Source organism: Podarcis erhardii (genome assembly GCF_964252035.2).
Source record: "Podarcis erhardii genome assembly, chromosome: 2".
NCBI classification, from domain to species: domain Eukaryota; kingdom Metazoa; phylum Chordata; class Lepidosauria; order Squamata; family Lacertidae; genus Podarcis; species Podarcis erhardii.
Window position 1 is genome coordinate 75,371,154 of NC_138498.1, and position 27,025 is coordinate 75,398,178.

At 45.2% G+C, this 27,025-nt stretch overlaps 1 protein-coding gene and 2 long non-coding RNA genes across 8 annotated transcripts; 1 reads left to right on the forward strand and 2 right to left on the reverse strand.

Moving 5' to 3' along the window:
- Positions 1 to 1,233: 1,233 nt before the first annotated feature.
- LOC309335344 lies at positions 1,234 to 14,761 on the reverse strand. Of its 2 annotated transcripts, XR_014153457.1 has the most exons (5): positions 14,622 to 14,761; positions 11,328 to 12,307; positions 9,276 to 9,475; positions 1,642 to 2,454; positions 1,234 to 1,543 (listed from the first exon to the last, which is right to left on the reverse strand). It is a non-coding gene; the product is annotated as an uncharacterized lncRNA (long non-coding RNA). The 2 variants fall into 2 exon arrangements; XR_014153458.1 differs by lacking the exons at positions 1,234 to 1,543; positions 1,642 to 2,454 and having other exon boundaries at positions 9,168 to 9,475.
- LOC309335342 (kelch repeat and BTB domain-containing protein 12-like) lies at positions 13,743 to 23,636 on the forward strand. 5 transcript variants are annotated; one of them, XM_081850299.1, is made up of 5 exons: positions 13,743 to 13,823; positions 16,422 to 16,573; positions 16,891 to 16,969; positions 18,600 to 18,827; positions 21,974 to 23,636. In XM_081850299.1, exons 2-5 carry the CDS (start codon positions 16,489 to 16,491, stop codon positions 23,412 to 23,414), a joined length of 1,833 nt encoding a protein of 610 aa, XP_081706425.1. In that variant the 5' UTR covers positions 13,743 to 13,823; positions 16,422 to 16,488; the 3' UTR covers positions 23,415 to 23,636. The 5 variants fall into 5 exon arrangements, with proteins under 5 accessions (XP_081706425.1, XP_081706424.1, XP_081706423.1 ...); XM_081850298.1 differs by lacking the exon at positions 13,743 to 13,823 and adding an exon at positions 14,696 to 14,824; XM_081850297.1 differs by lacking the exon at positions 13,743 to 13,823 and adding an exon at positions 14,970 to 15,356.
- Positions 16,277 to 18,579, reverse strand: LOC309335343. The gene is made up of 2 exons (XR_014153456.1): positions 16,917 to 18,579; positions 16,277 to 16,475 (listed from the first exon to the last, which is right to left on the reverse strand). It is a non-coding gene; the product is annotated as an uncharacterized lncRNA (long non-coding RNA).
- Positions 23,637 to 27,025: the final 3,389 nt, after the last annotated feature.

Genomic DNA, 27,025 nt, shown 5'->3' on the forward strand with positions numbered 1-27,025 from the left:
TCAGATAAGTTTTACCTAGTGTCTGAAACTTTCCGAGTTGAACTGTTGACCTGAACGTTTCCTATGAATCCCGCAAGCATTTCTTTCTACTTAGCATGAGCATAACGTATAAGAGAATGCGCAATGCCTTTACTTTCTGTAATTCTCTCAGTTTCAATGCAACCTGAAATAGATTCCCCTCCTGAAAGGTAGTAAAAGATGGTAAGATGAACCCCAGCTGAGTATATTCCCTGTGGAAAACCTAGGTGATTTATTCCAAGGCCCTTCAAAGCCTGAATTCACAGCAAGCCTTCTCTGTCTTTGTGGTTCATCTCATCTAATTTTTACTGCGTGTTTCAAGGCTTGAGACAAAATGCTTCAGTGAGTCAGAAGATTAAAGCATAGAAGTTTAACTAGCAGGGAGTTCAAGAAGCTACTGAGCCATGGCAGACCAGACAGTTTTGTGATTGACAGGCAAATAAGTGTCTGCGCGTTTGATTTGGTCTCCATACCCTTCAGCCTTTACAGAGATCTGAAACGTAATGTCCCACAAGACATGAGCCTCAATTGGACACTGAAAAGATCCACAAGTACCAACAGGCTGTGGCTATTCATTATTTTTCTCCAAAAGGGACTGGGTTTCCCCCTTCATTACTAGCCATGTAATTCTACTAAATGAGAGTCTTAAAATAGTTTATTCTGAATTAATAGTCTAATAATGGCACCATTGTGGGTCAAGACCCAGGAGTAGAGGACCTCTGGCCATGGGCCAAATTAGGGCCAGCATGGCTCCCATTTTGACGCATGAAGCACAGCCACATTCCCCACACCTTACATTGTATGTGATGCCAGGTGTGAGAGAGGTAGAGACACAGATAGTTGCCTGTAACTTCACCTCACAGTACAATTCAAAGTGTTAATTTTAACTTTCAAAGTTCAACATGCCTGCACAGGAACCTGTATGTGCATTAAGAGGCCCTTCTCCAAATGTTGTTGTTGTCTGAGAGCAAGCAAGGAGCAACCAATAGGCAAGGCCTTTCTAGGCCCAATCCTTGAGTCCAAGGAGCCATAGGATATTAGGTAGGAAGGCAGGTTTGTAAGCAGAGAAGACTGTCCTTCCACCCTTGGAGCCCATACCTCCTCCACTGTCAGAGCCAGTGCCGGATTTACGTATAAGCTAAACAATCTATAGCTTAGGGCCCCATTCTCTTGGGGTTCCCCAAAAAAATTAAAGGAAGAAAACTGGATGTACATTTCCAAAATATAAGGTAAGTTCAATGATTACTTTGATAAAGTACATATTTTTCTATGTGCAAATGGCTTTAGATACCTATTAGGTTCATAAATTACCATATAGCATATATTCAACACAAAAAACGGCGACAATTTGTTGTTGACAAAGGACAACTGGACATATAAAGGGCCCCATTACCTTCAGTAGCTTAGAGCCTCATCAAACCTAAATCTGGCCCTGGTCAGAGCTCTAAAACAATACAAAAGTCACAGTAAAAAAAGATAAAATAAATAATATACTGTATTTCCCTCCCCTTGTTATAAAGCCAGCCTAATAGCTATAATAGCTATAAGACAGGAGTGCCTGGCGTGCTCTGGTCCATGGGGTCACGAAGAGTCGGACACGACTAAATGACTATAAACAACAACAAAAATAGCTATAGTGCCAAAAATGCATTTGCCATATTTATACAGCAACGTTAAAGGAATCGAATTTGATTTTACCATAAATACAAAGATTAAATACAAGGATACAAAAAAAGTAAAAGCTTAGAAAATGAAATTTTGTATGCAACCTGCACAATTTAGAAATTTCAGATTACATGCATTTGGAAGTGATGTAATACCTCAGTATTTCTGTGTAGCATTTAGCCCAGATTTTGTGACCAAATGGGGCTAGCTCCCTCATTCTGTCAACGCAAGGATTTCCATTTGCACAACAGAATGTCCCCCCTCTCCTCCTCACATGCATCTTACCTAAATCTGCTCTTAGGGTTCCTTCAACTATCTGGAACAGATTTGAAGAGGAACATGGGCACACACAGCTGCACAACTGGAGATCCTTGCGCTGACAGAACAGGGGAGTTCGATATCGCATGAATAGGAAACCCCCCACCCCCACCCCATATAGGTGTTTTATCAACCCCCATCCAAAATATCACTGAAAATACAGAAGAGCTTTCAAAGATTCTCAAAAGCTACAGAAAGAAGATCAAATACCATCTAATTCCACGTGCTTTAAAATGTACATTCTGACATTCTGGGTAACATTGTCATGGTCTTGTGTCTCCATTTATATTGATGTAGTAGGAGTGAAGCTGTACCAAATGGGAAGGCTGACATTTTAGGTCCCATCAATGATTCTCTCTGCAGAGGTGTGTGTGATCGCCTGGGCTGTTGAGTAGCGGGCCTTCCATTTCTGTCGCTACACCCACCTCCTTAGCCACATGATGTTGTGTCGATCTGGAGTAAATATCACATGTTATGGCAACAGCCTTAAAATATATCTGACAAATCACTTAATCATATTTCAAAATGTGGCATTATAAAAATAGTCTGGTGTTTTGTGGGTAGCAAGAGGAAGCTATTTATAGACGTTACGCTGTGTTCCTTCTAATTAAAAATCATCTTTCTCTAGCTGAAATCATGACATCAGGGCTAGGTAACCTGTATAGTTGGCTGTGACATGGGAGAGGGAAGCAACAAGGCCATGCTTCTTTTCCCCACTTGATTTGCATCAACGTTTTGCCTTCCATTTCCCAGATCCCTTAGATCAGACATAGACAACGTGGTGCCCACCAGGTGTTCTGGAACACAACTCCCATCATATCTGACCCTCAACCATGCTGGCTAGGGCTGATGGGAGTTGTCCACATTTATTTATTTAGTTATTTATTTTTATGCATTTATATCACAACTTTTCTCTCCAAGCAGCTCAAGGTGGCATAGGTGGTTCTCCGTCCTCCTTACTTAATCCCCACAACTACCCTGTGAGGTAGATCAGGTTGAGAGGTAAGTGTCTAGTCCAAGGTCACCCAATGAGTTTTATGGCCAAGCGGGGATTTGAACCCTGGTCTCCTAGGCCTAGCCCCTAGCATAGATTATAAGCCTGCTGGTAATTACTGCTTATTTTTAAACACGGGTTTTATGGATTTATGTACTGGTGCTTGACTTGTGAGCTATCAACACTCTCGCTACATAGTCATGGTCCACATCAACCTGAAACTGGCTTTTGGATGCATGTACACCCGCTCGGTCCCTGCTCCTGCCAACCTAGCAGTTCGAAAGCACGAAGTGCAAGTAGATAAATAGGTACTGCTCCAGATGGAAGGTAAACAGCGTTTCCATGCGCTGCGCTGGTTTTGACAGAAGTGGCTTAGTCATGCTGGCCACATGACCCGGAAAAACTGTCTGCGGACAAATGTTAGGCTCCCTCGGCCAGTAAAGCGAGATGAGTGCCGCAACCCCAGAGTTATCCACGACTGAACCTAATGGTCAGGGGTCCCTTTACCTTTACCTGTACACCCACCATTATCCACAATGCAGTGCTATCCCGTGATTTCTTCAGAAATACTGCTGTTTGGTGTGTTTCCCCCTCAAACCAGCTTCAATCTGAATTGAAAGCTTAGGTCACATTCGTTTCACAGTTAACTTGAGGTGTGTCCATTTGAGACAGTCATTGCACATGTTTAGGTGACACCTTCATGAATAGTAGTTTGGGAGCATTGCAGAAACCAAACAGGTCATGTGCATTGGATCCCTGCCCTACCTCTGGTGTGTACAGCAACATCTAAATGGAACTTGCAATGCAGTATGTGTTGGAAGGTGACCTTGTTGTGTTTTAAGCGGCCTGACGTTCCCTCCTCCTGCACTGTGGAAGAGAAGATGACACTGCAGTGGTAACTGTCCTCTAGTTCCTGGCATGTCACTTTAGAGCAAAACTGGAAGTTTTGAATGAATTCTCTGAAAAAGTATGATGAGTCATGGGAAGGAACTTTCTGCCAACTATCCACCTTTCTTCATGCAGGCAACGGGCCCTGAGTTATCCTTGCTCTGGTTCTTTCCTGTTGCACAGAAAAAAATCAAGCAAGAGACCAGCATGGATTCAGCTGAGGGCACATCGTAGAGACTGCATGTGGTGAATCAGCACTGTCCTTGGTTGTTACCTGTTTCCCAACCAACAGGAAATGGTGAACCAGCAGGAGACTATTCTTCCTTTGCATGCCTAACACTAGAGCTCGTCCTCCAAAATGATCCTATTTACTAGCGACATGTGGTCTTTCTTTCTTTCTTTCTTTCTTTCTTTCTTTCTTTCTTTCTTTCTCCTGAATCCTCCCTAAATCCTGTTGCTGAAAACTTTACTACAAAAATGGTTAGGGCTCAGTAACTTCTTTTTAAAAAAATGATATGCTGAAAAACACAAAAGAAGCCTGTCCTATCAGTAAATCAACAAATATACGGTAGAGCCATGCACAAAGACAGGAGTGCCTGGCGTGCTCTGGTTCATGGGGTCACAAAGAGTCGGACACGACTAAACAACAACAACAGAGCCATGCACAATTTGAAGCAACGCCTGCCCAAGGGCTTTGATTTAGTTTACCAGCAACCACCATGGAATTGGCTTGTTCCCTTCACTTGCTTTCTCCCCCACTATGAGGAGCTACACTCCCATAGAACAAGTGTGCCTCTTTTCATTTGACAGATGTCCGAGGACATACTGTTAGAGCTTTTCTCACCCTCCATACTCCCCATAAGCCATGCCTAAATAAAGGCACAATTAGAAGGTGCCAGAGAACTGCAACGGCTGCCACAGACCATTTCCAGGTGCAAGAGTGATCAGCATGTTAGGGAATTTTTCCTAAGGGCAAAAGCTGTTTGACAGAGGAACTGACTGCAGCAGGAAGAGATGGTAGGCCCTTATTTGCTGGATGGCATTGAAACAGGCTGGCTGCTCAGCCGCCAGAGATGCTGTAGTTCAGGAGTGGGGAACCCATGGTCCTCAAAGCATTGTTGGACTCCAACTCACATCAGCCTCAGCCAGCATGGCCAGTGGATAGAAATGGTGGGAGTTGTAGTCCAACAACTTCTGGAGGACCACTGGTTTCCTACCCCTGCTGTGGCTGAATCCTGTATTGCAAGTCCTGCACTGAGAGGGGGGTGAATCAAATGAGTCCCTCTCAACTCTATGACTGGGAAGAAGCAGGTCACCTCCCACCCTTGTCAAATCATGCATTTCGTTTGATGAGGTGTCCATCTGAGGTGCCTGTGTACAATTGTGATACTTGCCACCAACTGCGCACCAATAAACAAAGATGCATGCTTCCTGAATTGCCAAGCTATTAAGTCAAAACATCAGAACTCCTGCTAATTCACCCCAAGAAGATGCTCAGGCATCAGATGGAGTTGTGGTAGGAACCTCCGGGTCAGGAATGGTGCTAACAAGGAACTGGGCAAGGTGCAAGCAATGAAGGGTGATTATCGCTTGTTAACTTCTTGTTCTTTGACTCTAGCTCTCTTGCTTGAACTGTTCAGCTAAAGGGAAATGTAATGCCCTGAAGGTCCAGGACTGTTGCCTCTGCATCTGATGCTTCTCTGTGTGTTTTCTGTCTACATCTTGTGTGTTTCTTTACCTGCCTTGCCGGTGAATTACCGAGCGCTGATTTATTCCCTCATCATACCTAATCCCTCTGATTGTCTGAATACATCTTGGGGAAATCCAGGTTTAGGAACCCAGCTCATCACCAAACATCCAAATAGTGGTGTGGGGAGGGCAGAGTTTGAAGCAGAGAAGTGGCAGGCAGAAGGAGGGATACTCAAATCTTCATCCTGTTCACCACCCAGCTGGATTCAGCACTGTCACTAGAGGCTCAGGTGGCCTTGGTGGTTAGCAATGCCCTTTTCCAGCTGGTCTGCCAGCTGTGGCCCCTTTTGGATAGGAATGGCTTGGCCACTGTACTCCATGCTCTGGTAACTTCCAGACTGGATTATTGCTATGTGGAGCTGCCCTTCAAGATGACATAGAAACTTCAATTAGTCCAAAATGCAGCAGCCAGATTACTGGCTGGGGTTCCATTTAGATCCCATATAACTCATTTTAAACAGAGCTGTGCTGGCTGCCAGTTTGTTTCTGGGACTGATTCAAGACGCTCACATTAGTGTTTAAAGCCCTGAATGATTCAAGCCGAAAATACCCAGAAGCTCACTTCCTTCCCTACAGACCCTCTTGAGGGCCCTCTTGGTAGTTCTACTGTAGCTATAAAAGCTTCAACTGGCAGAAATTCTCCCTTTGATGTATATGGATCCTGCACCTTCAAAGGGGATCTTGTATCTTTAAGGATCATGTAGAAAGGAGAAAACTGCTCATGTGCAGCTTCTCTCATTTCTTGCTCCTGTTGCTTTTCTGTCTCTCACAGTGCTTTCAGAGAGCAAGAGCTGTTTCTGTAAACAGAATCTGCTTCTCTTTGTGAGGGAGCAACACTAGGCAGATCAGAAGTATTCTGCCCAAACGCCATCAAAAACTGGTCGTCCCACTTTGATGCTTTCCTTAGGCATAACATAATCAGTGTACCTCAACACAAATCCTCACTCACCTTTCTGACATCTGATTTCCATGCAATCAGCAGGAGGATATGGAGAGGAAAGGTTCCCTTTCCACCTTTCAAATATCTGCAGAACAAAAGCTCACACTAGGCCAGTCCTGATTGCTTTTCTGAGTCAGCGACACTGACTGATTGAGGCCTAGGCATTTCTTTTTTTAAAAAAAATAATTTTTATTGGGTTTTTACATTTTATAACAACAAACACACACACAAAGACAAGAACACACAAACACACAAATACAATTACATACCCTAATTTTCTTTACCCACTTTCATTGACTTCCCCCCACCCCCTCCTCTTACATCCCAGTTCCAAAATTAATTCAGCAAGTTCTTACCTAACCTCTTAAAGATATTCATATTGTTTTTAAAAATTAAATTCTTTTTGTTTATCTATATTCAACTTATCCAATTCTCTTATAATCATTAATTTCTTTTTTTTTAAGGTCGATCTAACTTCCCCTCCACAAATTTTCCCTTTATTATATTAATTATAGGTCACATTGACCAAGTAAAACAAAACATAACATTTTATAGTTCTATTCTCTCCCCCCCCCTGCCCCGGTTTCTGTCCCTTCCCAGACAAATGTCCCCCCCAAAAAACAAACAAAAAATAGTTCTTAGCCCGGATTCCTCACGTCCGAGGCGTCTGATTCTCTGTCAGTCCCTCTCTGCCAACTATGTTGGTAGTCCTCTTTGTTGGTCCTAAGACCCCGAAGGAGTTCAGTCAGAGTCACATCATATTTTCTTTCATCCAGAATGTTAAAGAGTGTTTGCTGTGAAAGACCATCTAGTTTTCCATACTCAAGAGGAAAGTCCCAATCATGTTGCTTTATTCTTTTTAGTTTTAATATTCCAAGTACTCCAGGGACTTCTCTCTTCTTCTTTCTCATCTTTCGCAGGTTTGTAATCCAAAGGTCTTCTTGCTCATACTCTAACAATGCAGATTCCTGGTTGATATTTTCCACTTGTAGTGTCTGAACTCCTTCTTTCTTCTCTGTCAATTCCAAAGGCATCTCTTCCTGCTCAGCTGCAGAGTTTTTATCATGCGTCTCCTTTGTGCATTCAGCAGAGTTGTTTGTTTCAGAATTCAAGGTCATAAAAACTTTACTCAGAGCCATACTCTGCTCCTGCAGGATTCCCACGAGAAAGAAAATTTTTTCTATCTCCGCCAGTAATTTTCCCTCTGCAGCCATTGTAATGTCACTAATTCCCCCTAGGGGGCTTTCAGTTATTTAGTAGCCCTTTTCCAATAATCTGTTACTTTGTTATTATCAATACTTTGTTTCCAATCGCCTCAGTCCAAATGTATCAGCTTTAATTCCAAGAGTTGTTAAATAACAAAATTCTTTACTTTGTCCGCCCGTTTGACAGCTTCTTTGACAGCTGTCAAACTCCTTTCACTTCTTCCTCCGGCACCCAAATAGGACACTCCCGGGTTTTTTGGGGGGGATTACACACAAAGTTCCAAAATTCCCTTTCTCTCCAGCACAAAATCTTCTTCTATCAAATTTGTGAAAAACTTTTAAATCATCAAAACAGTATTCATTCCGCCTTAATTCTCCGTTCCTTGCTTTAAATCGTCTATAAGTAGAGGGGGTGCGGACTTCCCTTTAACACATCCCCCGATCGTGCCGAATTCACAGGATAAAATTTTTAAAGTCCAAATTCCACTACTCACGGGTCCTTTGTTATCCAGTCCAAATTTTGGGAAGAAAGTCAGCGCTCTCCGGCCATGGCTTGCGGCTTCACTCCACTGAGGTAGCGGTCTACTCTCAGCACCACGCCACTCTCCGTACCCTCTCCGCAGCCTTTAAAAAGGCTCTTCGTGGGTCGGGGAGGGCGCTTAAGGTGCCCACCGAGTCACCAAGTCCGCAGGCTTCCGCGCCTGCGGTTTCTGAGGGTCCCCGTGTCGCCGGCACGGCAAGACCCGTCCTCAGTAGAGCCGATTCCCTCCGGAGCTCGGAGGGAATCCGCCATTAGCCGTTCGCGCTAACCCGGAAGTCGAGGCCTAGGCATTTCAATCCTTCAGAAAACAGCATTTTGCTATCCAGGCCCATTACAGTGGTACCTCAGGTTCAAACTTAATTTGTTCCAGAAGTCCGTTCTTAACTTGAAGCACTCTTAACCCAAGGCGCGCATTCCCTACATAGGCCTCCTGTGGCCCTGGAAGTGGATTGCGTTCGTATCCTGGGGCAAAGTTCGCAACCCGGAACATCTACTTCTGGGTTTGTGGAGTTCGTAACCTGAAGCGTTCGTATGCAGGACTGTTCATAACCCGAGGTACCACTGTACACTGGATTAGCTGCCAGCCAGCACTGCCTACTCCATTGGACCTTTCAAGCACTAATGTAAGGTACCACCAGGGTCAAACAGGGGGACTCAGGGAACAGGGCCCAGCTGACTTGCTCTCTACAACACCAAGCTAGCACACAACCTAAAGGAGTCACACCACTGGTCCAACCTTTTCTGTGCTGGAGCACCACCCATACATTGGCCAGAGATGGTAAAGTAGTAGTAGTAGTAGCAGCAGCAGCAGCAGCAGCAGCAACAACAACAACAACAACACTTTTATTACTTATACCCCACCCATCTGGCTGGGTTTCCCCAGCCACTCAGGGGTTCATCAGTTCAGCCAGCCCAGGTGACCTGAGGAGCTAGCTCTATATCATGGTTGCTCCAAACCTGGTTCCTTGTAACATGTCCCACTGAAGAGCCATACAGATCCCCTTCATTCAGAGGGGGATACCATAACCAGAGCCTCCATCTACAGCTTGTCTTGGAGGTTGACCAAGGCCTGATACTCGGTCAAGAAGAACCTTGTCCCACATGAGAGCACCCAACGTTTGAGACGGTCATCACTGCCTCTCCTCCAGTGACTCTACCTGCAGACATCAGACAAGTGCCAAAAGGGGAGAGAGTCATTTCTATCGTACTCTGGCAACAGAACTCCATCCCAAAAAGAGATCTACATGTCACCTGCATTGTTAACTTTTGAGCATCAGGCAAGCCTGTCCTGTTCACTTGCATACTTTCCTCTTTGGAGGGAATTTCATTTGTTGCAGTGTTCTCACTCTGCCTTTATTAGTGTTTTAAATCATCGAATTATAGAGTTGTAGAGTTGGAAAGGATCACTGCAATGTAGGAATCCTGACCACATCCGTCCCTAGGTGGGTTCGAACCACCAAACCTCCAGTTAACAGCCAGATGCACTGACCCATTGTGCCACTGGGGGCTCCTCGTGTTACATTAAATGTTTTCCGGGCTGCTTTTTAAATTGTGGTAGTGGGAATTTTTTAAAAAATAACATTTAATTAAAAATGTTATTGGTTATTTTATTATGTTTTAAAATTATGTGACTAGCCACTATGGATTCTGTTCTTAGGAGAAATGGAGCGTATGCGCCATTTTAAAGCGAATAGATACATATACCCCAGTGGGAAGATGCTGCTTAGTTGCACAGCTCCCATTTATTGCCTCTGTCCTGAATTGTGCCTCTGTCCTTCCCTTCCTAATATCAGGCTGAGGCTTCAGTCCCCACTTCAGTGGCTGCCAGGTCCTCTTAAAGAGCTGACATTTCCAATCCTGACATTTTCCACAGCTCCATCTGGGAATTAATGGCCGGATATTAACTGCGATGGGGCTGTTTATCATAATTAGTCTCATGAAGCTATTCAGCATTCAGCTTTCCCTTTTTCTTTTTTCTTTTTCTTTTTGCCTTAAATTTATCAGCTCTGAAGAAATAAATGCAGAATCTAGCAGAAGAGATGGCTGGATTATTTATTGATTTATTTATTTTGATCTGTCAGGTTTCGTATTTAAAGTTTGCCAAAACTGAGCATCTCTTCCTAGAGATGATGCCAAGGTTGACCTGACTTGGGCACGTAATTGGAATTACTGGAGCCATTTGGTATTTTGCACAGACATTTATAATTCTGACATTTTCTGTAATTCAGACCTCTCCCAATGCAAACTAAATACAGTTGTGATTGGCAGGGATTTATCAAACACTGCAAATATTATAGTGCTATTTCACCTTTAGGTGTGTAGAAAGAAAAACTAGATCAAATGCAGTTCCCCACATGGAAACTTTAGGATTGCTATTTATTTTATTACTATAATATTTATTGGGTAGAATTCACTGCAGTGCTAAGCAGGGAGGTACGAGCATGAGGAACAAGGTGTAATCATGCAACAAGACTTTCCCTCCCTTTCCTCTCCCCATAAATCTGTGTGGTGTAGTGGTTAAGAGAGGTAGTCTCGTAATCTGGTGAACCGGGTTTGCGTCTCCACTCCTCCACATGCAGCTGCTAGGTGACCTTGGGCTAGTCACACTTCTTGAAGTCTCTCGGCCTCACTCACTTCACAGAGTGTTTGTTGGGGGGAGGAAGGGAAAGGAGAATGTTAGCCGCTTTGAGACTCCTTAGGGTAGTGACAAAGCGGGATATCAATCCAAACTTCTCCTCCTCTTCTTCTTCTTTTTCTTCTTCTTCTTCTTCGGTTTCCTTCAACCCTTCAGAGCAGCCCATTGTCTTTCAAGACAGATGGATGTCATCAACAATTCAGAGCAGCTTTAGGGGGCATGAGGGGGAGAGGGGGGAATGGTGCACAAGTGGACCTCATTCCACACATGCAACAACTTAGTTGAAACGCACCCAACCCAATGTGTTTATATACTGCTTTTTCTCACCAAGTCTGTATTTTTATTTCTTTAAAAAAAGAAAAGTATTTACTTACCTGAACTTGGAGATATTGTTTCTTATGGGCATGTTGAAATGTAGAACAAGGGAGCTCCCACTACTGATGAAAATCAAATATTTGTTTGTTTGTTCGACTGCATTTTGTATTTCCAAACTGCAGCGTAGGAGGAACGCCCCCCTACAAAAGAGAACTCAAAAAATAAAAAGCAATGAAACATTAAAATGAAAACCATATTAAATACAAAAAAGCAAAATATGTGTACACATTAAAAGAAAAGGAAAAGAAACATTAAAAGGAAAGGGGGGAACTTATAAATTTATTTCCTACCACAATGATGATTATTCGTGTGATAATAAACCCAGACATAGTCATGCTTAGAGTAGACCTATTGAAATCAATGGGACTTAAATGATCCCTTTCTTTTAGTAACTCTAAGCATGGCTAAGCCTCGGTCCAACCTAATGGGTTGTATTCCACTATGTCATACTCAGAATAGACCCATTGAAATTCATGAACCTAAGCTAGTCATGTTGACTAACTTTGATGGGCAGCCACATGAAAATGGTGGGCAAAGCCAGAGACAAAACTGGGTGGAGCAAATATGCCTTTTACAGTAGACTACCTCGTACATACTCTCACACAGCCCATCCTCCACCCAACCTAGGGAGAGTCTAGAGGGCCAATAGGAAAGGTCTGAAGGGCCACATGGGGCTCCTGAGACTAAGGTTTCTCCCCCCCTGCACCCCGCAGGATAGGTTTGCAAACCGGGAAGCAAACAAGATGCAGAAGGACACTTGAGTTCCTCTGATGTGCTGCTAATATAGCCATAGACTATTTTATTCGAGTTCTGCTGGCCCCTAAAGTTGTTCAGAAGCCTCCTTCTCCTTGCCGCTCCAGTCCTTCCCCCATGCAGAGCTCTGCTGGTGTCCTCCTGCTTTCATTCTCCACGATTCTGTTCCACCCTTGTTTTTCTAGCCCAATCGGAGATTATCCAAAGCTCTCCATCCAGATGTTTACTAGGTAAACATAAAAGATTTTGTGTTTACATATTACCTATTAACATTCCTCTGCTGATGTGAAGGTAGTAATTATGGAGCCAGATGGGGACGTGCACACAGTCTTTGACACCAAGCCTGCACACTGCTGGGTGGCATTTTTTAACGAGATGCCAACCACCAGCAGGAAGATCAGGAAAGCTGACTGCAATTAAAAACTGAATTTCTAAATCTACCGCATGGCTTATTCCAGGTGAAGACTAAGTGTTTTGGGCTGCAGCATTTGACATAATGTACATGGGATGCGCTCCAAGCTAATGTGCTCAAACCTGAAATTCCCCCTTGTTACAACATGATGGCAATAATACAATAATTATATGCCATCACCTGTGCAGATAATGCAAAGACGCTGTGCCCATTCCTAAGTCACATGACAGCATTCCAGGCAGGGACTGTAATGTCTGAAATCCTCTTACTACGTGGATGACCCTGACTCTGTGTGGATTGTCTTAAAACCAACACTGCCTGTTCCAAGGGGCTGATGGCGCAGAGTTGCCCCATGTGCTTCGGAACTGTCCATATGGTAAATAAATATTATTACAACCCATGTGACTTAGCTACATAGAAGTATTTTGAGCGGCTACCACATAAGAGAGTGCAATGTTTTAGTTAGATTTAACCCCCTAAATGCCAGTAAGGATATTTTTTCTGTGACACGAGGGAACTTCATCTTGCCTACCAGAGGGGCCAGTGGCACGAGGCAGTGCTTTATATTAAAAAATCTAAATAAAGGTAAAGGGACCCCTGACCATTAGGTCCAGTCGTGGACGACTCTTGGGGTTGCGGCGCTCATCTCGCTTTATTGGCCGAGGGAGCTGGCGTACAGCTTCCGGGTCATGTGGCCAGCATGACTAAGCCACTTCTGGCGAACCAGAGCAGCGCATGGAAACGCCGTTTACCTTCCCGCTGGAGCAGTACCTATTTATCTACTTGCACTTTGATGCGTTTTCGAACTGTTAGGTTGGCAGGAACAGGGACCGAGCAACAGGAGCTCACCCCGTCGCAGGGATTCGAACTGCTCACCTTCTGATCGGCAAGTCCTAGGCTCTGTGGTTTAATCCACAGCGCCACCCGCGTCCCTAAAAAAAATCTAATAGAAGTTAATTAAATGATCAACAGTAACAGGAGACCTCCGGGTATAGGGCGGTATATAAATTTGATAAATAATAAAAAAATGAATAAACAGCATTAAATGGAGACAAGCAGAGCAGATAACACTAATCTGAACAAAACTGCCATTGCAGACATACAGTTGGGCAATTTCCTACTCACCAGGCCCATTGGCAGACCAGCTCTGTATTACGAAGATGTCTGCAAATGTGATGTGAAGGCAGGCAACATCAAACCCCGCCATGTGGGAATCCCTTGCAGACTGCAGTGCCTGAAGGACAGACCATAGCAGTGACCAGAGGAGGAATGACTGCTGGGAGGAGCACAAAGAGAAGAAACACCATGGTACACCTGCAACAGCACCATGGTATGCCTTCGTCTGCCCAACTGCAATAAAGCATCTCTCTCCTGTATTGGTCTCTATAGCCACAACAGGCACTGTAACCTTCCAAAGGCGCACTCCTCCATTGTCTCCCAATACAGACACAGATGCCAACCAACGGTTTCCGTATGGTGTGTCACAGTGGCCTCCAGGTGAGCCCTAAAGTACCAAGGTATCTTGTGTTGGGATACTGCCAGGGAGACAAAGTCCATCATGGCTCCCAAGCCGTCTCCGGATGTCCATCGACCTCCCGTAGAAACGCAGTATCAGCAATTAGTGACACGAGCTCCAGAAAATAGCTTTCCACATTCCAGAACTGATGCACGCTCTATCAGCAGATAATGCACAGCGAAAGTTGCACTCAGGAGAGTATCATTTAGAAGTTTATTCAGCGTTGGTCAGAACAAAGAAAAAACATGACTGCCTGCTTCGGTCTGCTCAGGCAGAGAGAGAAAGAGACAACAGCTCTATCAAAACAGAAACATCCTGTGAACAGGAAATACGCAGGCTGTGACACAAACATCCTGCTCCCTTTTAAGGTGGAACGGAAATATCCTAACATCTTGTCCCCTACAGTAGGGATACAGCTTTATGTACACACCTGCCTGTGCTTACCCACTGCAAGTGTAAGTAGCTGGAGGCTGCAATCTAAGGTTGCTGGTACGATAAGTAGATACTCCATATTTAAAAGGATGAGTCCATTAATGCAGGGTCATCCTCAAAGAATTTTGACTCAGCATAGAAGCCACCCATTTGCCCCACTCCTTTTAAAAAGCAACCCACCCATTAGCTCTTTTTGTTTCCAATGTCCATTGTTAACAGCTTGGCAACCCATCCTCAGGTACTCCACTGGATGGCAACTGACCCATCATGTGGCTATTAGTACATCATCTCTGAGCTCCACAGCTATCAAATGTTTCTTCTTTCAGAACGCAGCAGCTGCATGATTTCCTTGACTTTTAAAAATCTGACCTCCACTTGTAAAGGTAAAACTTTTGAAAGGGGCTACATATGAAAGAAGAAATTATTTCCTCTGCACCTACCAGCCCAGCCAATGGCTTTTAAAATATGCCTTGTTGGTCTCCCATATGCAAATAAGAAATGGGAATGGTAAAAGATTAACAGCTCATTGGCTGCTGCCTGTCTGTGTCAAGGCTTGTAGTCATAATGGGTGGTCTGCCTATACTTGGGGATTTAGAGTTGTTCTTGTGCTCTGCAATTCACACTTCTGACACAATGGCCTAAATATCTTGGTTTCACCAAATGGCCAGCAACCAAAACCAGAACATCAGCCCTCTTCTTTATATGTGAAACCACCTCATACTATGTTCTGAGACCCATGTTGACTAGCACTGGGATTGCATTTTTTCCAGTTTTTTTGGGACTGCTTCTCCACCAGGATTTGTTCCAGGCCCTATAATAACCCAAAGTGGTTCTCAAGCAACTAATCCCTGTTTCAGGTACAGGCACCATCTTGAAACCAGTTCTTGGTAGCAACCAGATGGACTGGAGACCCTTGTGAGCATCATTTGGGAACAAAAGGGATAGGAAGATACAGGATACGGGAATCTCTCAGTGGTGTGGAACCAGTAGCCCTCCGGATGTTGTTGAACTCCACCTCCCATCAGTCCTAGCCAGAGTGAGAGGGAAGCTGTAATCCAGCAACACCTAAAGGGCCCCTGGTTCCCTACCCTTAATGTAAGTCATTGAAGTTTTCCAGGGCAACAGATACACCACCTTTCATAGAACATAAAAGTCTGTCTTATACTATTTGTCCACCTAGCTCAGTATTGTCTGCTCAGACTGGCTACAGCTGTCTAGGGTTTCAGGAAGGAGTCTTTCCAATTGCCTGCTTCCCATTTTAATTTTTAAATGGAGACGCTGGGGATTGACACTTGACATTTGGCATGCCAAGCAGGTGCTCTGCTACTGAGTTACACTCCCCCCCTCTCTTAACCTCAAGGCCAGGGGAAGGTTGACTATTCAAGAGGTAGCAAAGAAGGAAAACATTATTCCTAAGTACCTGATCCAGGGAACATTATTCCTAAGTACCTGATCCAGGGAACATTATTCCTAAGTATCTGATCCAGGGAACATTATTCCTGAGTACCTGTGAGAAGACACTACACAATCTGAAAAAGAGGGATAGGATTAGGCAGTGCTTTTTTTGAGGGGGAGGGACATATACCCCTAAACATTTTGTGAATCTAAGTTTGGCCTCATTGAGGGGCAGTATTTCAATATGAGTAGGAAAATGAGAGTACCCCTAAACATTTTTCTAGAAAAAAAGCACTGGGATTAGGTCTGGCCTCAAAGTGATTATGGCCATGGCCATGTAGTTCAGAACTGCAACATGAGACTACAGTTTTTTTGTTTGGAAACCTGGAGGACTTTAAAAAACAATGTATTATATAACAATGGGTTTCAGGACAGCAGAGTATCTGTGAGGATATATTTGGCCTGATGGTGGTGTGTCCTGGAGCTCCACATCATCAGTATTCTAACTCCCACGAGGCTGACTCCCATGAGTAGTCTAGCTTCCAACATCTCATTGCCAATTGGAGGCTCTCTCTTCTTCCCTAGAAATGACTGGTTGGTGAGTCTCGGAGGAGTCCTTTTTTCTGGAGATTCTTGAACCTGCCGATGGATTATGGATACCAAAAAGGAACAGGATAGCAGTGGAATGGATGACCTAAGCTTGAGTTCTACTTCCTTGGGATGTTACACAATTCAGGGTAAGTTTACTGCAGAATATAGATGTTCAGCTCCGTATCGTATCGATGGCCCTTCATCATAGCAAAACAAAGCTGAAACAGAACCCAATGAGTTTCTAGCAGGACTAAGAAATTTCCATAACTAAACATGTTCAGAATAGTGCCTTAATATGCTCTTAAACCAGGAGCATTGCTGGAAACAGGAGGTTCAACATCAACCCCCAAATTCTCTGTGCTTGTCTTACACGACCAGTTGGATAGGTCTACCTCTTGTTGCCCTTGTTGTTTCTGGTCAGGATCTAGCACACCAACTTGGTTTTGCCTCCCCTTCCTTACAGGCTTAAAACAGCTCTATGAGGCCCACCAGCTCTGTGATGCCACCCTGATGGCCGAAGGAAGGGTTTTCTCCTGTCACAGGTGAGTTCCTGGATTTTGCTGGTCTCCAGCCTGCTAGTGAATATTGGCCTGATGAAGCAGCTCATGTTATCCATAGCCAGCAAAGCGGATGCTTTGCCTAGGGAGGTGAAATTGCCTAGGCAAGTGCAGAGTATGCACATCAGCACTGAGATGCTCCGGCTCTATGGGAGCAACACAGCCTCTGACACAAGAGTGTAACAATCTTTGTCACAATGCATCCTGCCAGATCACTGCCATTCCGAATAAGCCAATGGCTCAGGTTCTTGTGCTAGTCATATGCCTCTAAAAGCTTACATTTGCAATTCACGTCTGACAGGGGCTCATTTAATGGGGTGGGAATGAGGGAAGATTAGCAGAAATCCCATTCATGGAGAGGTTTATACAAATTAAGGTTTATCATTTAGATTTATAAAGATTTATGGAATTATGTAAGGTGTAGAGGAAGTGGGTAGAAAATCTGTTCCCCTCCTCTAGAATTGTGGGAGTGTCAGTCTCCCAATTAAAGTGTTTGGTAGGAGATTCAGGACAGACAAAGCAAAGTACTTTTTTAACACAACACACAACTGATTTATGGATTTCCTTGTCATCCAGTCTGGTGAGGGTCACCATATTAAATTAAAACAGGATCGGGCAAATTCATGGAGGTTTCAATGGTCATTGGCCGTGATAACTAAATCAAACCTTCACCTTCTGAGACATTGAGTACCATTTGTTGCAGACAACTGGGAGAGCGCTATTTCCTTCAGATCCAATAAAATAAAATAAAATGGATTTCTGAAAGTATCTAAATGGGGGAAAGATTTGGTGTGTATTGGGGGAGGGGCTTGCTCTCCTGCAAATTAAATTTTGTACACCAGGATTCTAGAACCATTCTTGCCATGCTAATTATGGATATAGTTTATGAAGGAAACTTTCCAAAATGTAATTGGCCACCTGCAGTCTGAAGTGATACAGTCCATTCTGCTGCTTGTGCAGACTAGGCCTTACAGTGCCCAGGGCCGGATCACCCATAAGGCAAAGTGAGACAACTGCCTCAGGCAGCAGGATCCACAGGGGCAGCAGATCTGGCCTCCAAGAAAGGGATCATTCACGGCTGCAGCACGCTCCTTGGAGGCTAGATCTGCTGCCTCCCTGACAGCCCTCCCCATGCCACCTCTGCAGTGGCCTTTATTCACACCCTGTTCTTGATGTACAACTTCACTTCACCCCTTCTTCCCTGGGGGGCCCGGCAATTTTGTAGCTCGCCTCAGGTGACAAAATGTCTTGAGCCGTTCCGGCAGTGGCCATCACATGGGCTGATACTGGCCTGCTTACAGGCTGCTGACTCTTTTTTAAGGGGATGAAGGTTCTGTGTCTTTAACAGCTGGACTAGCAAACCTGCTACAGGAATGAAAGCACAGAGAGCAAATCAACTGAGCGCAGCAGCAGTACATGGAAGAGGAATATTCCCAAGTAAGGGATGACTGAGATAGTGAACATGCATGTCCTTAGAATTGTTTCATCCTGAGTGGCAGAAATATATTCCTGTTTTGAAGGATCATGTAACCCCAGAAGCTTAGCATTTTTATACATAACATAAGGCTGACTTTTTTTTTAATTGACGTAGTCGCTTTGCTGCCTCTCTTTGTAGGGCATTGTTGGCCGCATTCAGCCCTTACTTCCGGGCCATGTTCACCAGGCCCTTTAGAGAATGCTGGGAAAGGCAAGTTGTGTTCGAAGACATGGCCTCTTCTGTTCTTCAAAAAATTCTAGATTATCTCTACACTGGAGAGTTGTTGCTTACACCAGAGACTGCTCAGGATCTCTTCACAGCTGCCAATAGGCTTGTCATCCGCCCACTGCAGGAGATTATTGGCAGGTAAACAGATCCTGTTTTGGATTTGGGACTGGGGATCCTTGGATCAGTGGGTGAAATCCTTAAGAGATACAGTATGGAGGCACAATCTAGAGTTGAGCTGAAATTTCTCAGAAGACATTTTTCTGATAATATATCTGAGGCTTTTCACTGAATATTCCCAACTTTCTTTGGGGGGAGGCAGCTATTATTTCTCCCCTGCCCCACAATGACCTGAATATAAACACAGACAATGCCCTTGAATGACACTAGGTCTAAAGCATTGCTTGGGGTGGGAAATAGTGCCCAGTGCAGTTGTTGCTGCTGCTGCTGCTTGCAGCAGCAAGCAGTGGCATTGGGGAGGAACCCAGCCCCAGTGTCTGGGGAAATGTAAGTTGTCTGAGCTAATGTCAAAAGCGAGTTTGAGTTTTCTTTTTTTTTTATAATAATATTTATTAAGATTTTCAGAAATACAGAAAGAAAAGATTAAAATACATTCAAAGCCTTATTTTCATACACCCACTTTCCGGGACTCCCTCTTTCCCCCACCCCTACCATATTCCCCTATCATATTGTTGGCTCCACAAGCTCTCAATTCTAATTAAAACTTAGTTTGTTTAAACCATTAATCGAATTTAAGTTTAAATTTGTACAATCCTCATCAATACCCTTACTAACGAAACAAAAGTTCTTTCCCCAGGGCCCACCCCCTTTCCATTCCACAATTTCCCTTTTTTTTAATGATCAAAAACACCCCACACAATAGAAATATAAGAAAATAAGAAGTAAAAAGTGTAGTAAGTAAAAGAAACCCATTTCAAAAGATAGTTGGCAAGCCTTTGGATTCTATTTCTCCCCCCCCTCTCCCGTCCCCGGTTTAGTTTCCCCCTGACCACCAATCCATGTTGTCTGCCTGGAATTTTTAAAGTCCATAAATCACATTTTCCCCCCAACTCCTTGCTGGCTTTTTCTTTTTATAATTATTTTTAGAATAATTTTTAAACCATTTAGCATCAAATCTATAATAACGCTCCCCCCATTGTTCTTTCCAAATTATAGTCCAGTTTCCTCTTGTTCCGCTACTAAAACGTTCTAGTTCAGAAATTTAGTAAGTCTGCAGGGGTTATTGTTGTTCAGGAACAAAAACTTGCGTTCAGTTCCTTCCTTTCTTCAATAGAAAATTCTATTGTCTCCTTTAGCTGAACACCCTGTAGACACAATATTGTTTCCGTTTTGCAGCTTTCCCAGAAGATAACCAGTCCTGTAAAATTCCGATGGTATTTTTCCACTTACGACCTTCTTTGTAATGTCCCGAAGCTCCTCTAGGGGGATTATAGTAACTTTGTTTTCTCTAGTCCAAAAGTCCGATTGTTATCCATGTTTTCGCCATTTTGTATCCAAGTTTTAACGGGTTGTAACAAATTATAACAAAATTTAACCAGCAAAGTCCTCGTATTAAAGTCCTCTTTGAATTTCCGACTTTGACAGCTACTTTGACAGCTGTCAAAGTCTCCTTCGCTTTTCGCCAGGCTCTCTCCTCGGTCACCCCGGTTCCCGGGGGGGAGGGTTACGTTTTCCTTCTCCCTCAATTCTTCCTCCAGCACAGTTCTTGTAGTTTCCCATCGTGGAATTCTTAATTTTTATCAGCAATACAATTCTTTTTGGACCTTGGTTTCCCAGTCCTTGTTTTGGAAGGTTTACAATAGGGAGGGGGACTGACTTCCTTTTTAGATCCCCCCCGTTCGTATCAAATCCGAAAAAAAATTCTTGTTTTTCCTTTTAAACCCGGTTTCCAAATTACTCACGGGTTGTTGTTGAAAGTCCGAATTCTCAATGGAAGAAGTCAGCGCTCTCCGCCGGATGGCATGCGGCTTCACTCGGCAGGGATAGCAGAGGACTCAAAGCACCACGCTTCTCCCCGGCACCCGATCCGTAGCCTTTAAAAAGGCTCCTTCACGAGTCGGGAGGGCGCTAGCGGTGCCAGCCGAGTCTCCATGTCCACGGCCTCCGTGGCCGTGGTTTTTAAGGGTCCCCGCATCGCTGGTGCGGTAGGACCCAGCCCCTGCCGAGCCGGCTCCCTCCGGAGCTCGGAGGGAGTCCGCCATTCGGCGATGGCGCCAACCCGGAAGTCTCGAGTTTGAGTTTTCATTCATTAAAATGACAGACATCTGTACCTTGACCTTTGCCTAGTTTGTCAAAGAAATCAAGGACTGTGTTCACTTGGGCCCCAGACAACACAGACGTATTGGCTGGCAAGCTAAACAAGAATGGAAAATTTACTGGTTCACACAGTGCTGTCGTAATTCTGGGGGGTTCACAGAGGATATCAATCTCCAAAAATTCCACCACATTACCCATTAACCAAAATGAAATTAATTTAAAGACAATAATTGGTGAACTCCAGCTGTCCCACAGCAGTTTACTAACAGCTGAGCGCCTTGTTGTAATGTTCAACTGGGCCCTCAGCAGCAAGTAAACTGCTATGGGACAGTTGGAGTTCCCCAATTACTGCCTTTAAATTAATTTCACTTTGTAACTGAGGGAATTTTCTTGGAGGAAAGAGAGATCAGGCAAAACGAAAGATGGGATGCATGCAGATCCTTCCTATTGCCTATACTCCAAACTTCACACTGACACAAGTGCTATTTAACATGGAAGGGCTTATTTGTATCTCACAATTACTATTGCAAATCACATATATGTTGGCTGCACCATTTCTCCATATCCACAACTCATTCCCTCTGGCTATCCCATTTTGTTCCATTCATTCAGGTGTCCAACATTTCCCTTACTGTGGCTTGTTTCAGCTTTCCTCCTCCAAAGTCCTGACCTGTTACCTTCCAATGCATTTCCCCCATCCTTTAAAGTGATCCCTTTCCTCCTGAGCCTGGAGAAAAGATGCAACAATTAATTCTAGCTCCACTTGAAGCATCTTGCTTTTGAGCGGGTTGCCAGCAAAATATAAAAAATGTACATTTTTCAGACACCTTGGCAAACTTATTTTAACCGGCATGTGTTGGTCTCTGGCGGTGGGATAACAGGTCAGAATGCCAGTGGGCATGCCAGTCCCTTTGCTGCTAAGCGCGAAAAGCTGTCTCTTTCACCATCTGGAGAGTGAAATTCCCCTGCAGTTCCCCACTGATCCATATTTAATTTCTTTCTCTCACCAGATTCCTTGCTGACAGCATTTCTATGGACAGCTGCCTGGGGATTTATGCTTTGGCATATGCTCACAACCACCAAGCGCTGCTTCGTGTGGCCACACGCCACATCACCATTAACTTTGAACCTCTTTCTCAACACGAGGCCTTTCCAGGCTTGGATCCCAGCACGGTGATCAGCATTGTCTCCTCAGACAAACTCCTGGTGTCTTCTGAGCTGATCGTCTACCACGCTGTGCAGCGCTGGGTGAGGTCTCAACCAGCCGAGCATCTCTCACTGATCAAGAAGCTGCTGAAACAAGTCCGCCTCCCGCTTCTTACTTCCGAAGAGATCACAGTAGTCCAGAAGGACATAATCGAAGAATATGGACATGCTCACCTGCAGTGGGAGCAGCTGGACGGAGAAGGGAGGTTGCGGAAGAGCGGGGGTCTCAGGCACGGCATGTACGATGACTGGATTGTGAGCTTGGGCCTTTTTGTAAGCAACATGCAGGGAGGCGTAGTTGAACGTCTGAAAACTCACTTCCTGGGGTTCAGCCTGCAGACAGAAAGCTGGGAGGAGATACCACCCCTGATGTATCTAGATTCCTCTGGCTTCTTGTCTGTGGGGCACAAGCTCTATGTCTCTGGGGGACAAAGGCTTAATGGCTCTGTCTTAGGCAATCTGCATGAGTTTGATGCCCTTACCGGCCAGTGGATGCAGCTGCCATCCATGTCCACTCCTCGGCGAGAACATGGCTTCCTAGCATGTAAGCAGAAGCTGTATGCTTTGGGGGGTCGGAGTGGCCGAAGTGTGCTTGATTCTGCAGAAAGCTTTGACCTAGTGCAGAAGTCCTGGTCTCCCATTGCCAACTTGCCATTTGCAGTGAGTCATTTTGCCTCTGCCACATTGAAAAACAAGCTCTACCTGATTGGAGGGTTCTCTCACACAAGGGCAAGCGGCCTTGCTCACAGGGGCATTCTGATTTATGAAACAGTTTCCGATGTGTGGAATCAGGTGCCTCTGGCTTTTCAGTGCTACAAATCCACAGCTGTGACCATGGACAATGGGATCTTCGTCATCGGCGGGCTTGTTGAGGAGAGCAGCCGGCGTGAGACACCCGGCACGGTAATCAGGGCCCTGATCTCTGGCACCCACAAGTGTTTCTTCCTCAGCAAGGATGGCACTGTGAGCTACGACGTTGCCATCCCAGAACTTCCTATCCTGGTCTTGCCACCTTGTGCTGTGCAGTGGCAGAGAAGAATCCATGTGCTGGTGGGGAATACAATATACCAGTGGAAGCCCGGAGAGCCCAGCTGGACCAGGAGTCGAAAAACTGCTCCCAACACAAGAGTAACATTCTTAACTGTAGTTAACGGAGTAACACTGAGGGTCCCAAAGAAAAATCTGCAGCCCCTTTTACGAGAAGCCTCTGCAGCCTTGACAGCGGTTTGGGTGGCTGATAATTAGCAGCCAATTGACACTTTCCCAAACCTGGCTACCTTGGTGTCACCTAAATGCAGGATTCCATCGGGCATCTTAAGCTCCTCCCTTTAATATCAACAATACCGATGCCTTCAGGAGCAGAATACAGTCACATGGGTTCCTCCTCATTGCACTTGAGACAGGGTGCCTATGGCTCAGCCAAGGGGGCCTGGCTGCTGAATAAACTCCATTCCAGCCTCCAACTTATGTTACTTATCGTAGAATTTTTCTGAGTACTATGCGGTATGAGGGAAAAGATCAGAAGTTTCTAGGTCAAGGGTCAGCAAACTTTTTCAGCAGGGGGCCGGTCCACTGTCCCTTAGACCTTGGGGGGGGGGGCAGACTATATTTTGAAAAAAAAAATGAACAAATTCCTATGCCCTACAAATGACCTTTTTAAATAAAATAACACATTCTACTCAGGTAAAAACACCAGGCAGGACCCACAAAAAACCCAGAGGTGCATTTTAAATAAAAGGGCACATTCTACTCATGTAAAAACATGCTGATTCTCAGAACATCCATGGGCCAGACTGAGGAGGCGATTGGGCCGGATCCAGCCCCCGGGCCTTAGTTTGCCTACTCGGTTCTAGGTCTACCTCCACTGTCAGAGACATTAGGCCTCTGCATCCTAGTTTCTGGGAATCGCAGGAGGGGAAAATGCTGTTGCACTTGAACCCAGCACACAGGCTTCCCAGGGGCTTTAGTGCGGCCACTGTGAGAACAGGATGCTGGACTAGATGGCAGCGGCGTAGCGTGGGTTGTCAGCACCCGGGGCAAGGCAAGTAATTTGCGCCCCCTAACCCGGGGCAAGGCAAGTAATTTGCGCCCCTAACCTGCCGCCGCTGCCAGCTTCTTTTTGCTGCTGCCTGGGCTGGGGTATTTACGGTAAGGTAGCCACGGCGGCGGCGGCGGGTCCGTGTCAGGTGATCTGAGGCGAGTTGCCGCTGGCGCTGCCGCCCAAACAACGCCGCTTGCCCGGAGGAGGAGGAGGGCAGAGAGGCAAGGAAAATGCAACATGGCCCAGCAGCTGCTGCAGCAGCAGCGGTGGCGGGGCTGTGAGGAGGGGCTGCCTGGCATGCCCTCCGCGGCCCTGACGCGCGGGGACCGCGGCGAGCGCTGAGAGCCGCTGCCTGCCGGACGCCTTCACCCCTGACGCGCGCACAGCTCGTCAGTTCCGCGAGACATGGGGCTCTGCTACAGCCTGCGCCCGAGGCTCTTCGGCGACTCCGGAGGCGGTGAGCGCGCCCCCCCAGATGTTGCGCCCAGTGCGGCCGGCCCCCCCTGCACCCCCCACGCTACGCCACTGCTAGATGGGCCTTTGGACTAGGTGGAAAAAAGAAAGATTTTCTGTCTTTGGCTCAAAGCAAATGTCCCCTTATTTCCTTCAGATTTCAAAGCCATGTTCAACTCTGGGCTGTACTGCAAGGAGGAACTGGAAGAGAAATAGGGGCACACTTTAACTGTTAATCAAATAATTAAGATTGGTTGGTTGCCTAACACAAGTCAATCTCTAGTAGAGATGTAAAGGCCCGGGAGTAGTGGGGTGGGGGAACAAAGCCAAAATAATGAAGAAGAAAAAAACCTGGAACCCCTTCCAAACAAGTTATTCTGGTTTGCCCCCCCCCCCCCCAACGTTCAGGTCTTTAGTCAACTTACAATCAAGTTTAAACACATTAAAAAATTGTGAAAAACAAAGGCCATCAAATTTTTAACAAGAGGTCAATGTATTAAACATAAAGCAACACCAGCCTTCACAGAAAATATACAGAGAAAAAGATCATCAACAATGTGGAATGAGGCTAACATTAAGCATTGATGTAGCTGCATCAAATGTGTGGAAGAAGAGAAGAGTCTTATCCGGGCACAGAAAGTCTTAACCTGTCATTGCTGGCAGCAGGGAGGCCACAGCCTTTGTTGTCACCCTCTGAGCCTGTTTGGGTGGGGGCACCCAGAGAAGGACCTCAGAGGGTCCAGACAGATTCACTTGACTAACATAACTAACTAAAGACTGCTGCTTGTGCTAGAGGACAGTTGGAAGTGATTTGCTAATCAATGGCAACCACTCTGGTTATTATTCCCTATACGATTTGCTTCTGTTGCTGAACAAAGTAGGAGTGCGGGTACAAGTACACCTGGCACAAAATGGGTATTTTCTACCGATATATTGAAATGTCAGTTTGGGGAGATGCACATATAGATGGGTCACAGGTGTTAAATCTTATTTGTGCGGTGTGAGCTGTTTTAAAAGAAAAATGACTTTCCAAGTTCTTGATAAAATCAACTTTTTATTGCTCACACACTCCTCTCCCTGTGAGAAACTATATTAGTTTCAGCTCCTAGTCCTTAAATTTAAAGCTACCTTCCTCTCTGCCACAGCTGACTCTCTTTCCACCCCTTCCCTTTTAGACATGCACTTTTGTGCCTTCTCTCACTCCACCGGCCTCTGTGCCTTGTTCCACCACACTACACCCAATATCTGAAAAAGCTCATTCTTGGTGGTCATAAAGTCAGCTTTTTTCAAAATCTACTTTTCCAGCAAAACTTTTCCAGAACCTCCACAGCCTCTCCTTTCCAGGGCCTGCTTCCGTTAGGGTACGTCTGGTCCAATCAATATATGCGGTGTTTGTGAACAGGTTGTGTATTCTGCATTTAAGCGCATGCCTTGCCCTAATTAATGTTCCACTTCCCAGTTTCCTCCTTAGTGTTAAAATAATTACTTCTTAAGCGAGGTGCTAATCTTACTGCAGCCATGCCGCTTAATGTTACCGGTGGCCATCTGGGCAGATTCCCTTCCCATCTGGGCAAATTCCTGGCCATTGTTTGGTTTCTCCTCATCCACTAAAAAAAAAAGTCTTTTTTTCTTTAAAAACTTTTATGATCTAACCAGGCATACAAACTGCACCCAGCAGCACCTTCTTTTCATTTCCCTCCTGTCCCTCGTACCCAGCCCCTGGCTAAAGCAAGTTCTACATGACATTTCATAGATTTCTATCCCCTCCCCTTGCCCCCACCCCAGCCCCCGCACCTTTTAAATGTCCACAGCTCTGCCCAAAGCAGTGAACAGAGCCAGAAGAGGGGGTAGGGAGGGAAAGCAAGCCGGGAAAGGGAAAGCAAGCCCAAACCAGGAAGAGACCAGAACACACAAGGAGCATTTCTTGTTGATATTGACCCTTTCTTTGCCAGTACAGTGGTACCTCGGGTTACATACGCTTCAGGTTACAGACTCTGCTAACCCAGAAATAGTGCTTCAGGTGAAGAACTTTGCTTCAGGATGAGAACAGAAATTGCGCTCTGGCGGCGCGTCAGCAGCAGGAGGCCCCATTAGCTAAAGTGGTGCTTCAGATTAAGAACAGTTTCAGGTTAAGTACGGACCTCCAGAATGAATTAAGTACTTAACCCAAGGTACCACTGTATTCATTTGTTTTCCATTTATGGTCTGCCATTCTTCCAAGGAACTCTAAGGTGGTATACATACATTATTCTCTTTCTCTCTTCCCCAGCCTACACCATAGCCCTGTGAGGTAGGTGAGGCCAGGAGAGGTTGACTGGACCCCCCTGGTCCTAGTTCAGCACTCTGCTACACCAAGCTGGCC

What these genes read in the sequence shown, in the direction of transcription:
- LOC309335342 (XM_081850299.1), top strand. Translation starts at nt 16,489, where the DNA reads ATGGATACCAAAAAGGAACAGGATAGCAGTGGAATGGATGACCTAAGC. An exon ending in GGGATGTTACACAATTCAGG is followed by an intron (nt 16,574 to 16,890) that starts GTAAGTTTACTG and finishes CCTTCCTTACAG; the next exon opens with GCTTAAAACAGCTCTATGAG. An exon ending in CTGCAGGAGATTATTGGCAG is followed by an intron (nt 18,828 to 21,973) that starts GTAAACAGATCC and finishes TTCTCTCACCAG; the next exon opens with ATTCCTTGCTGACAGCATTT.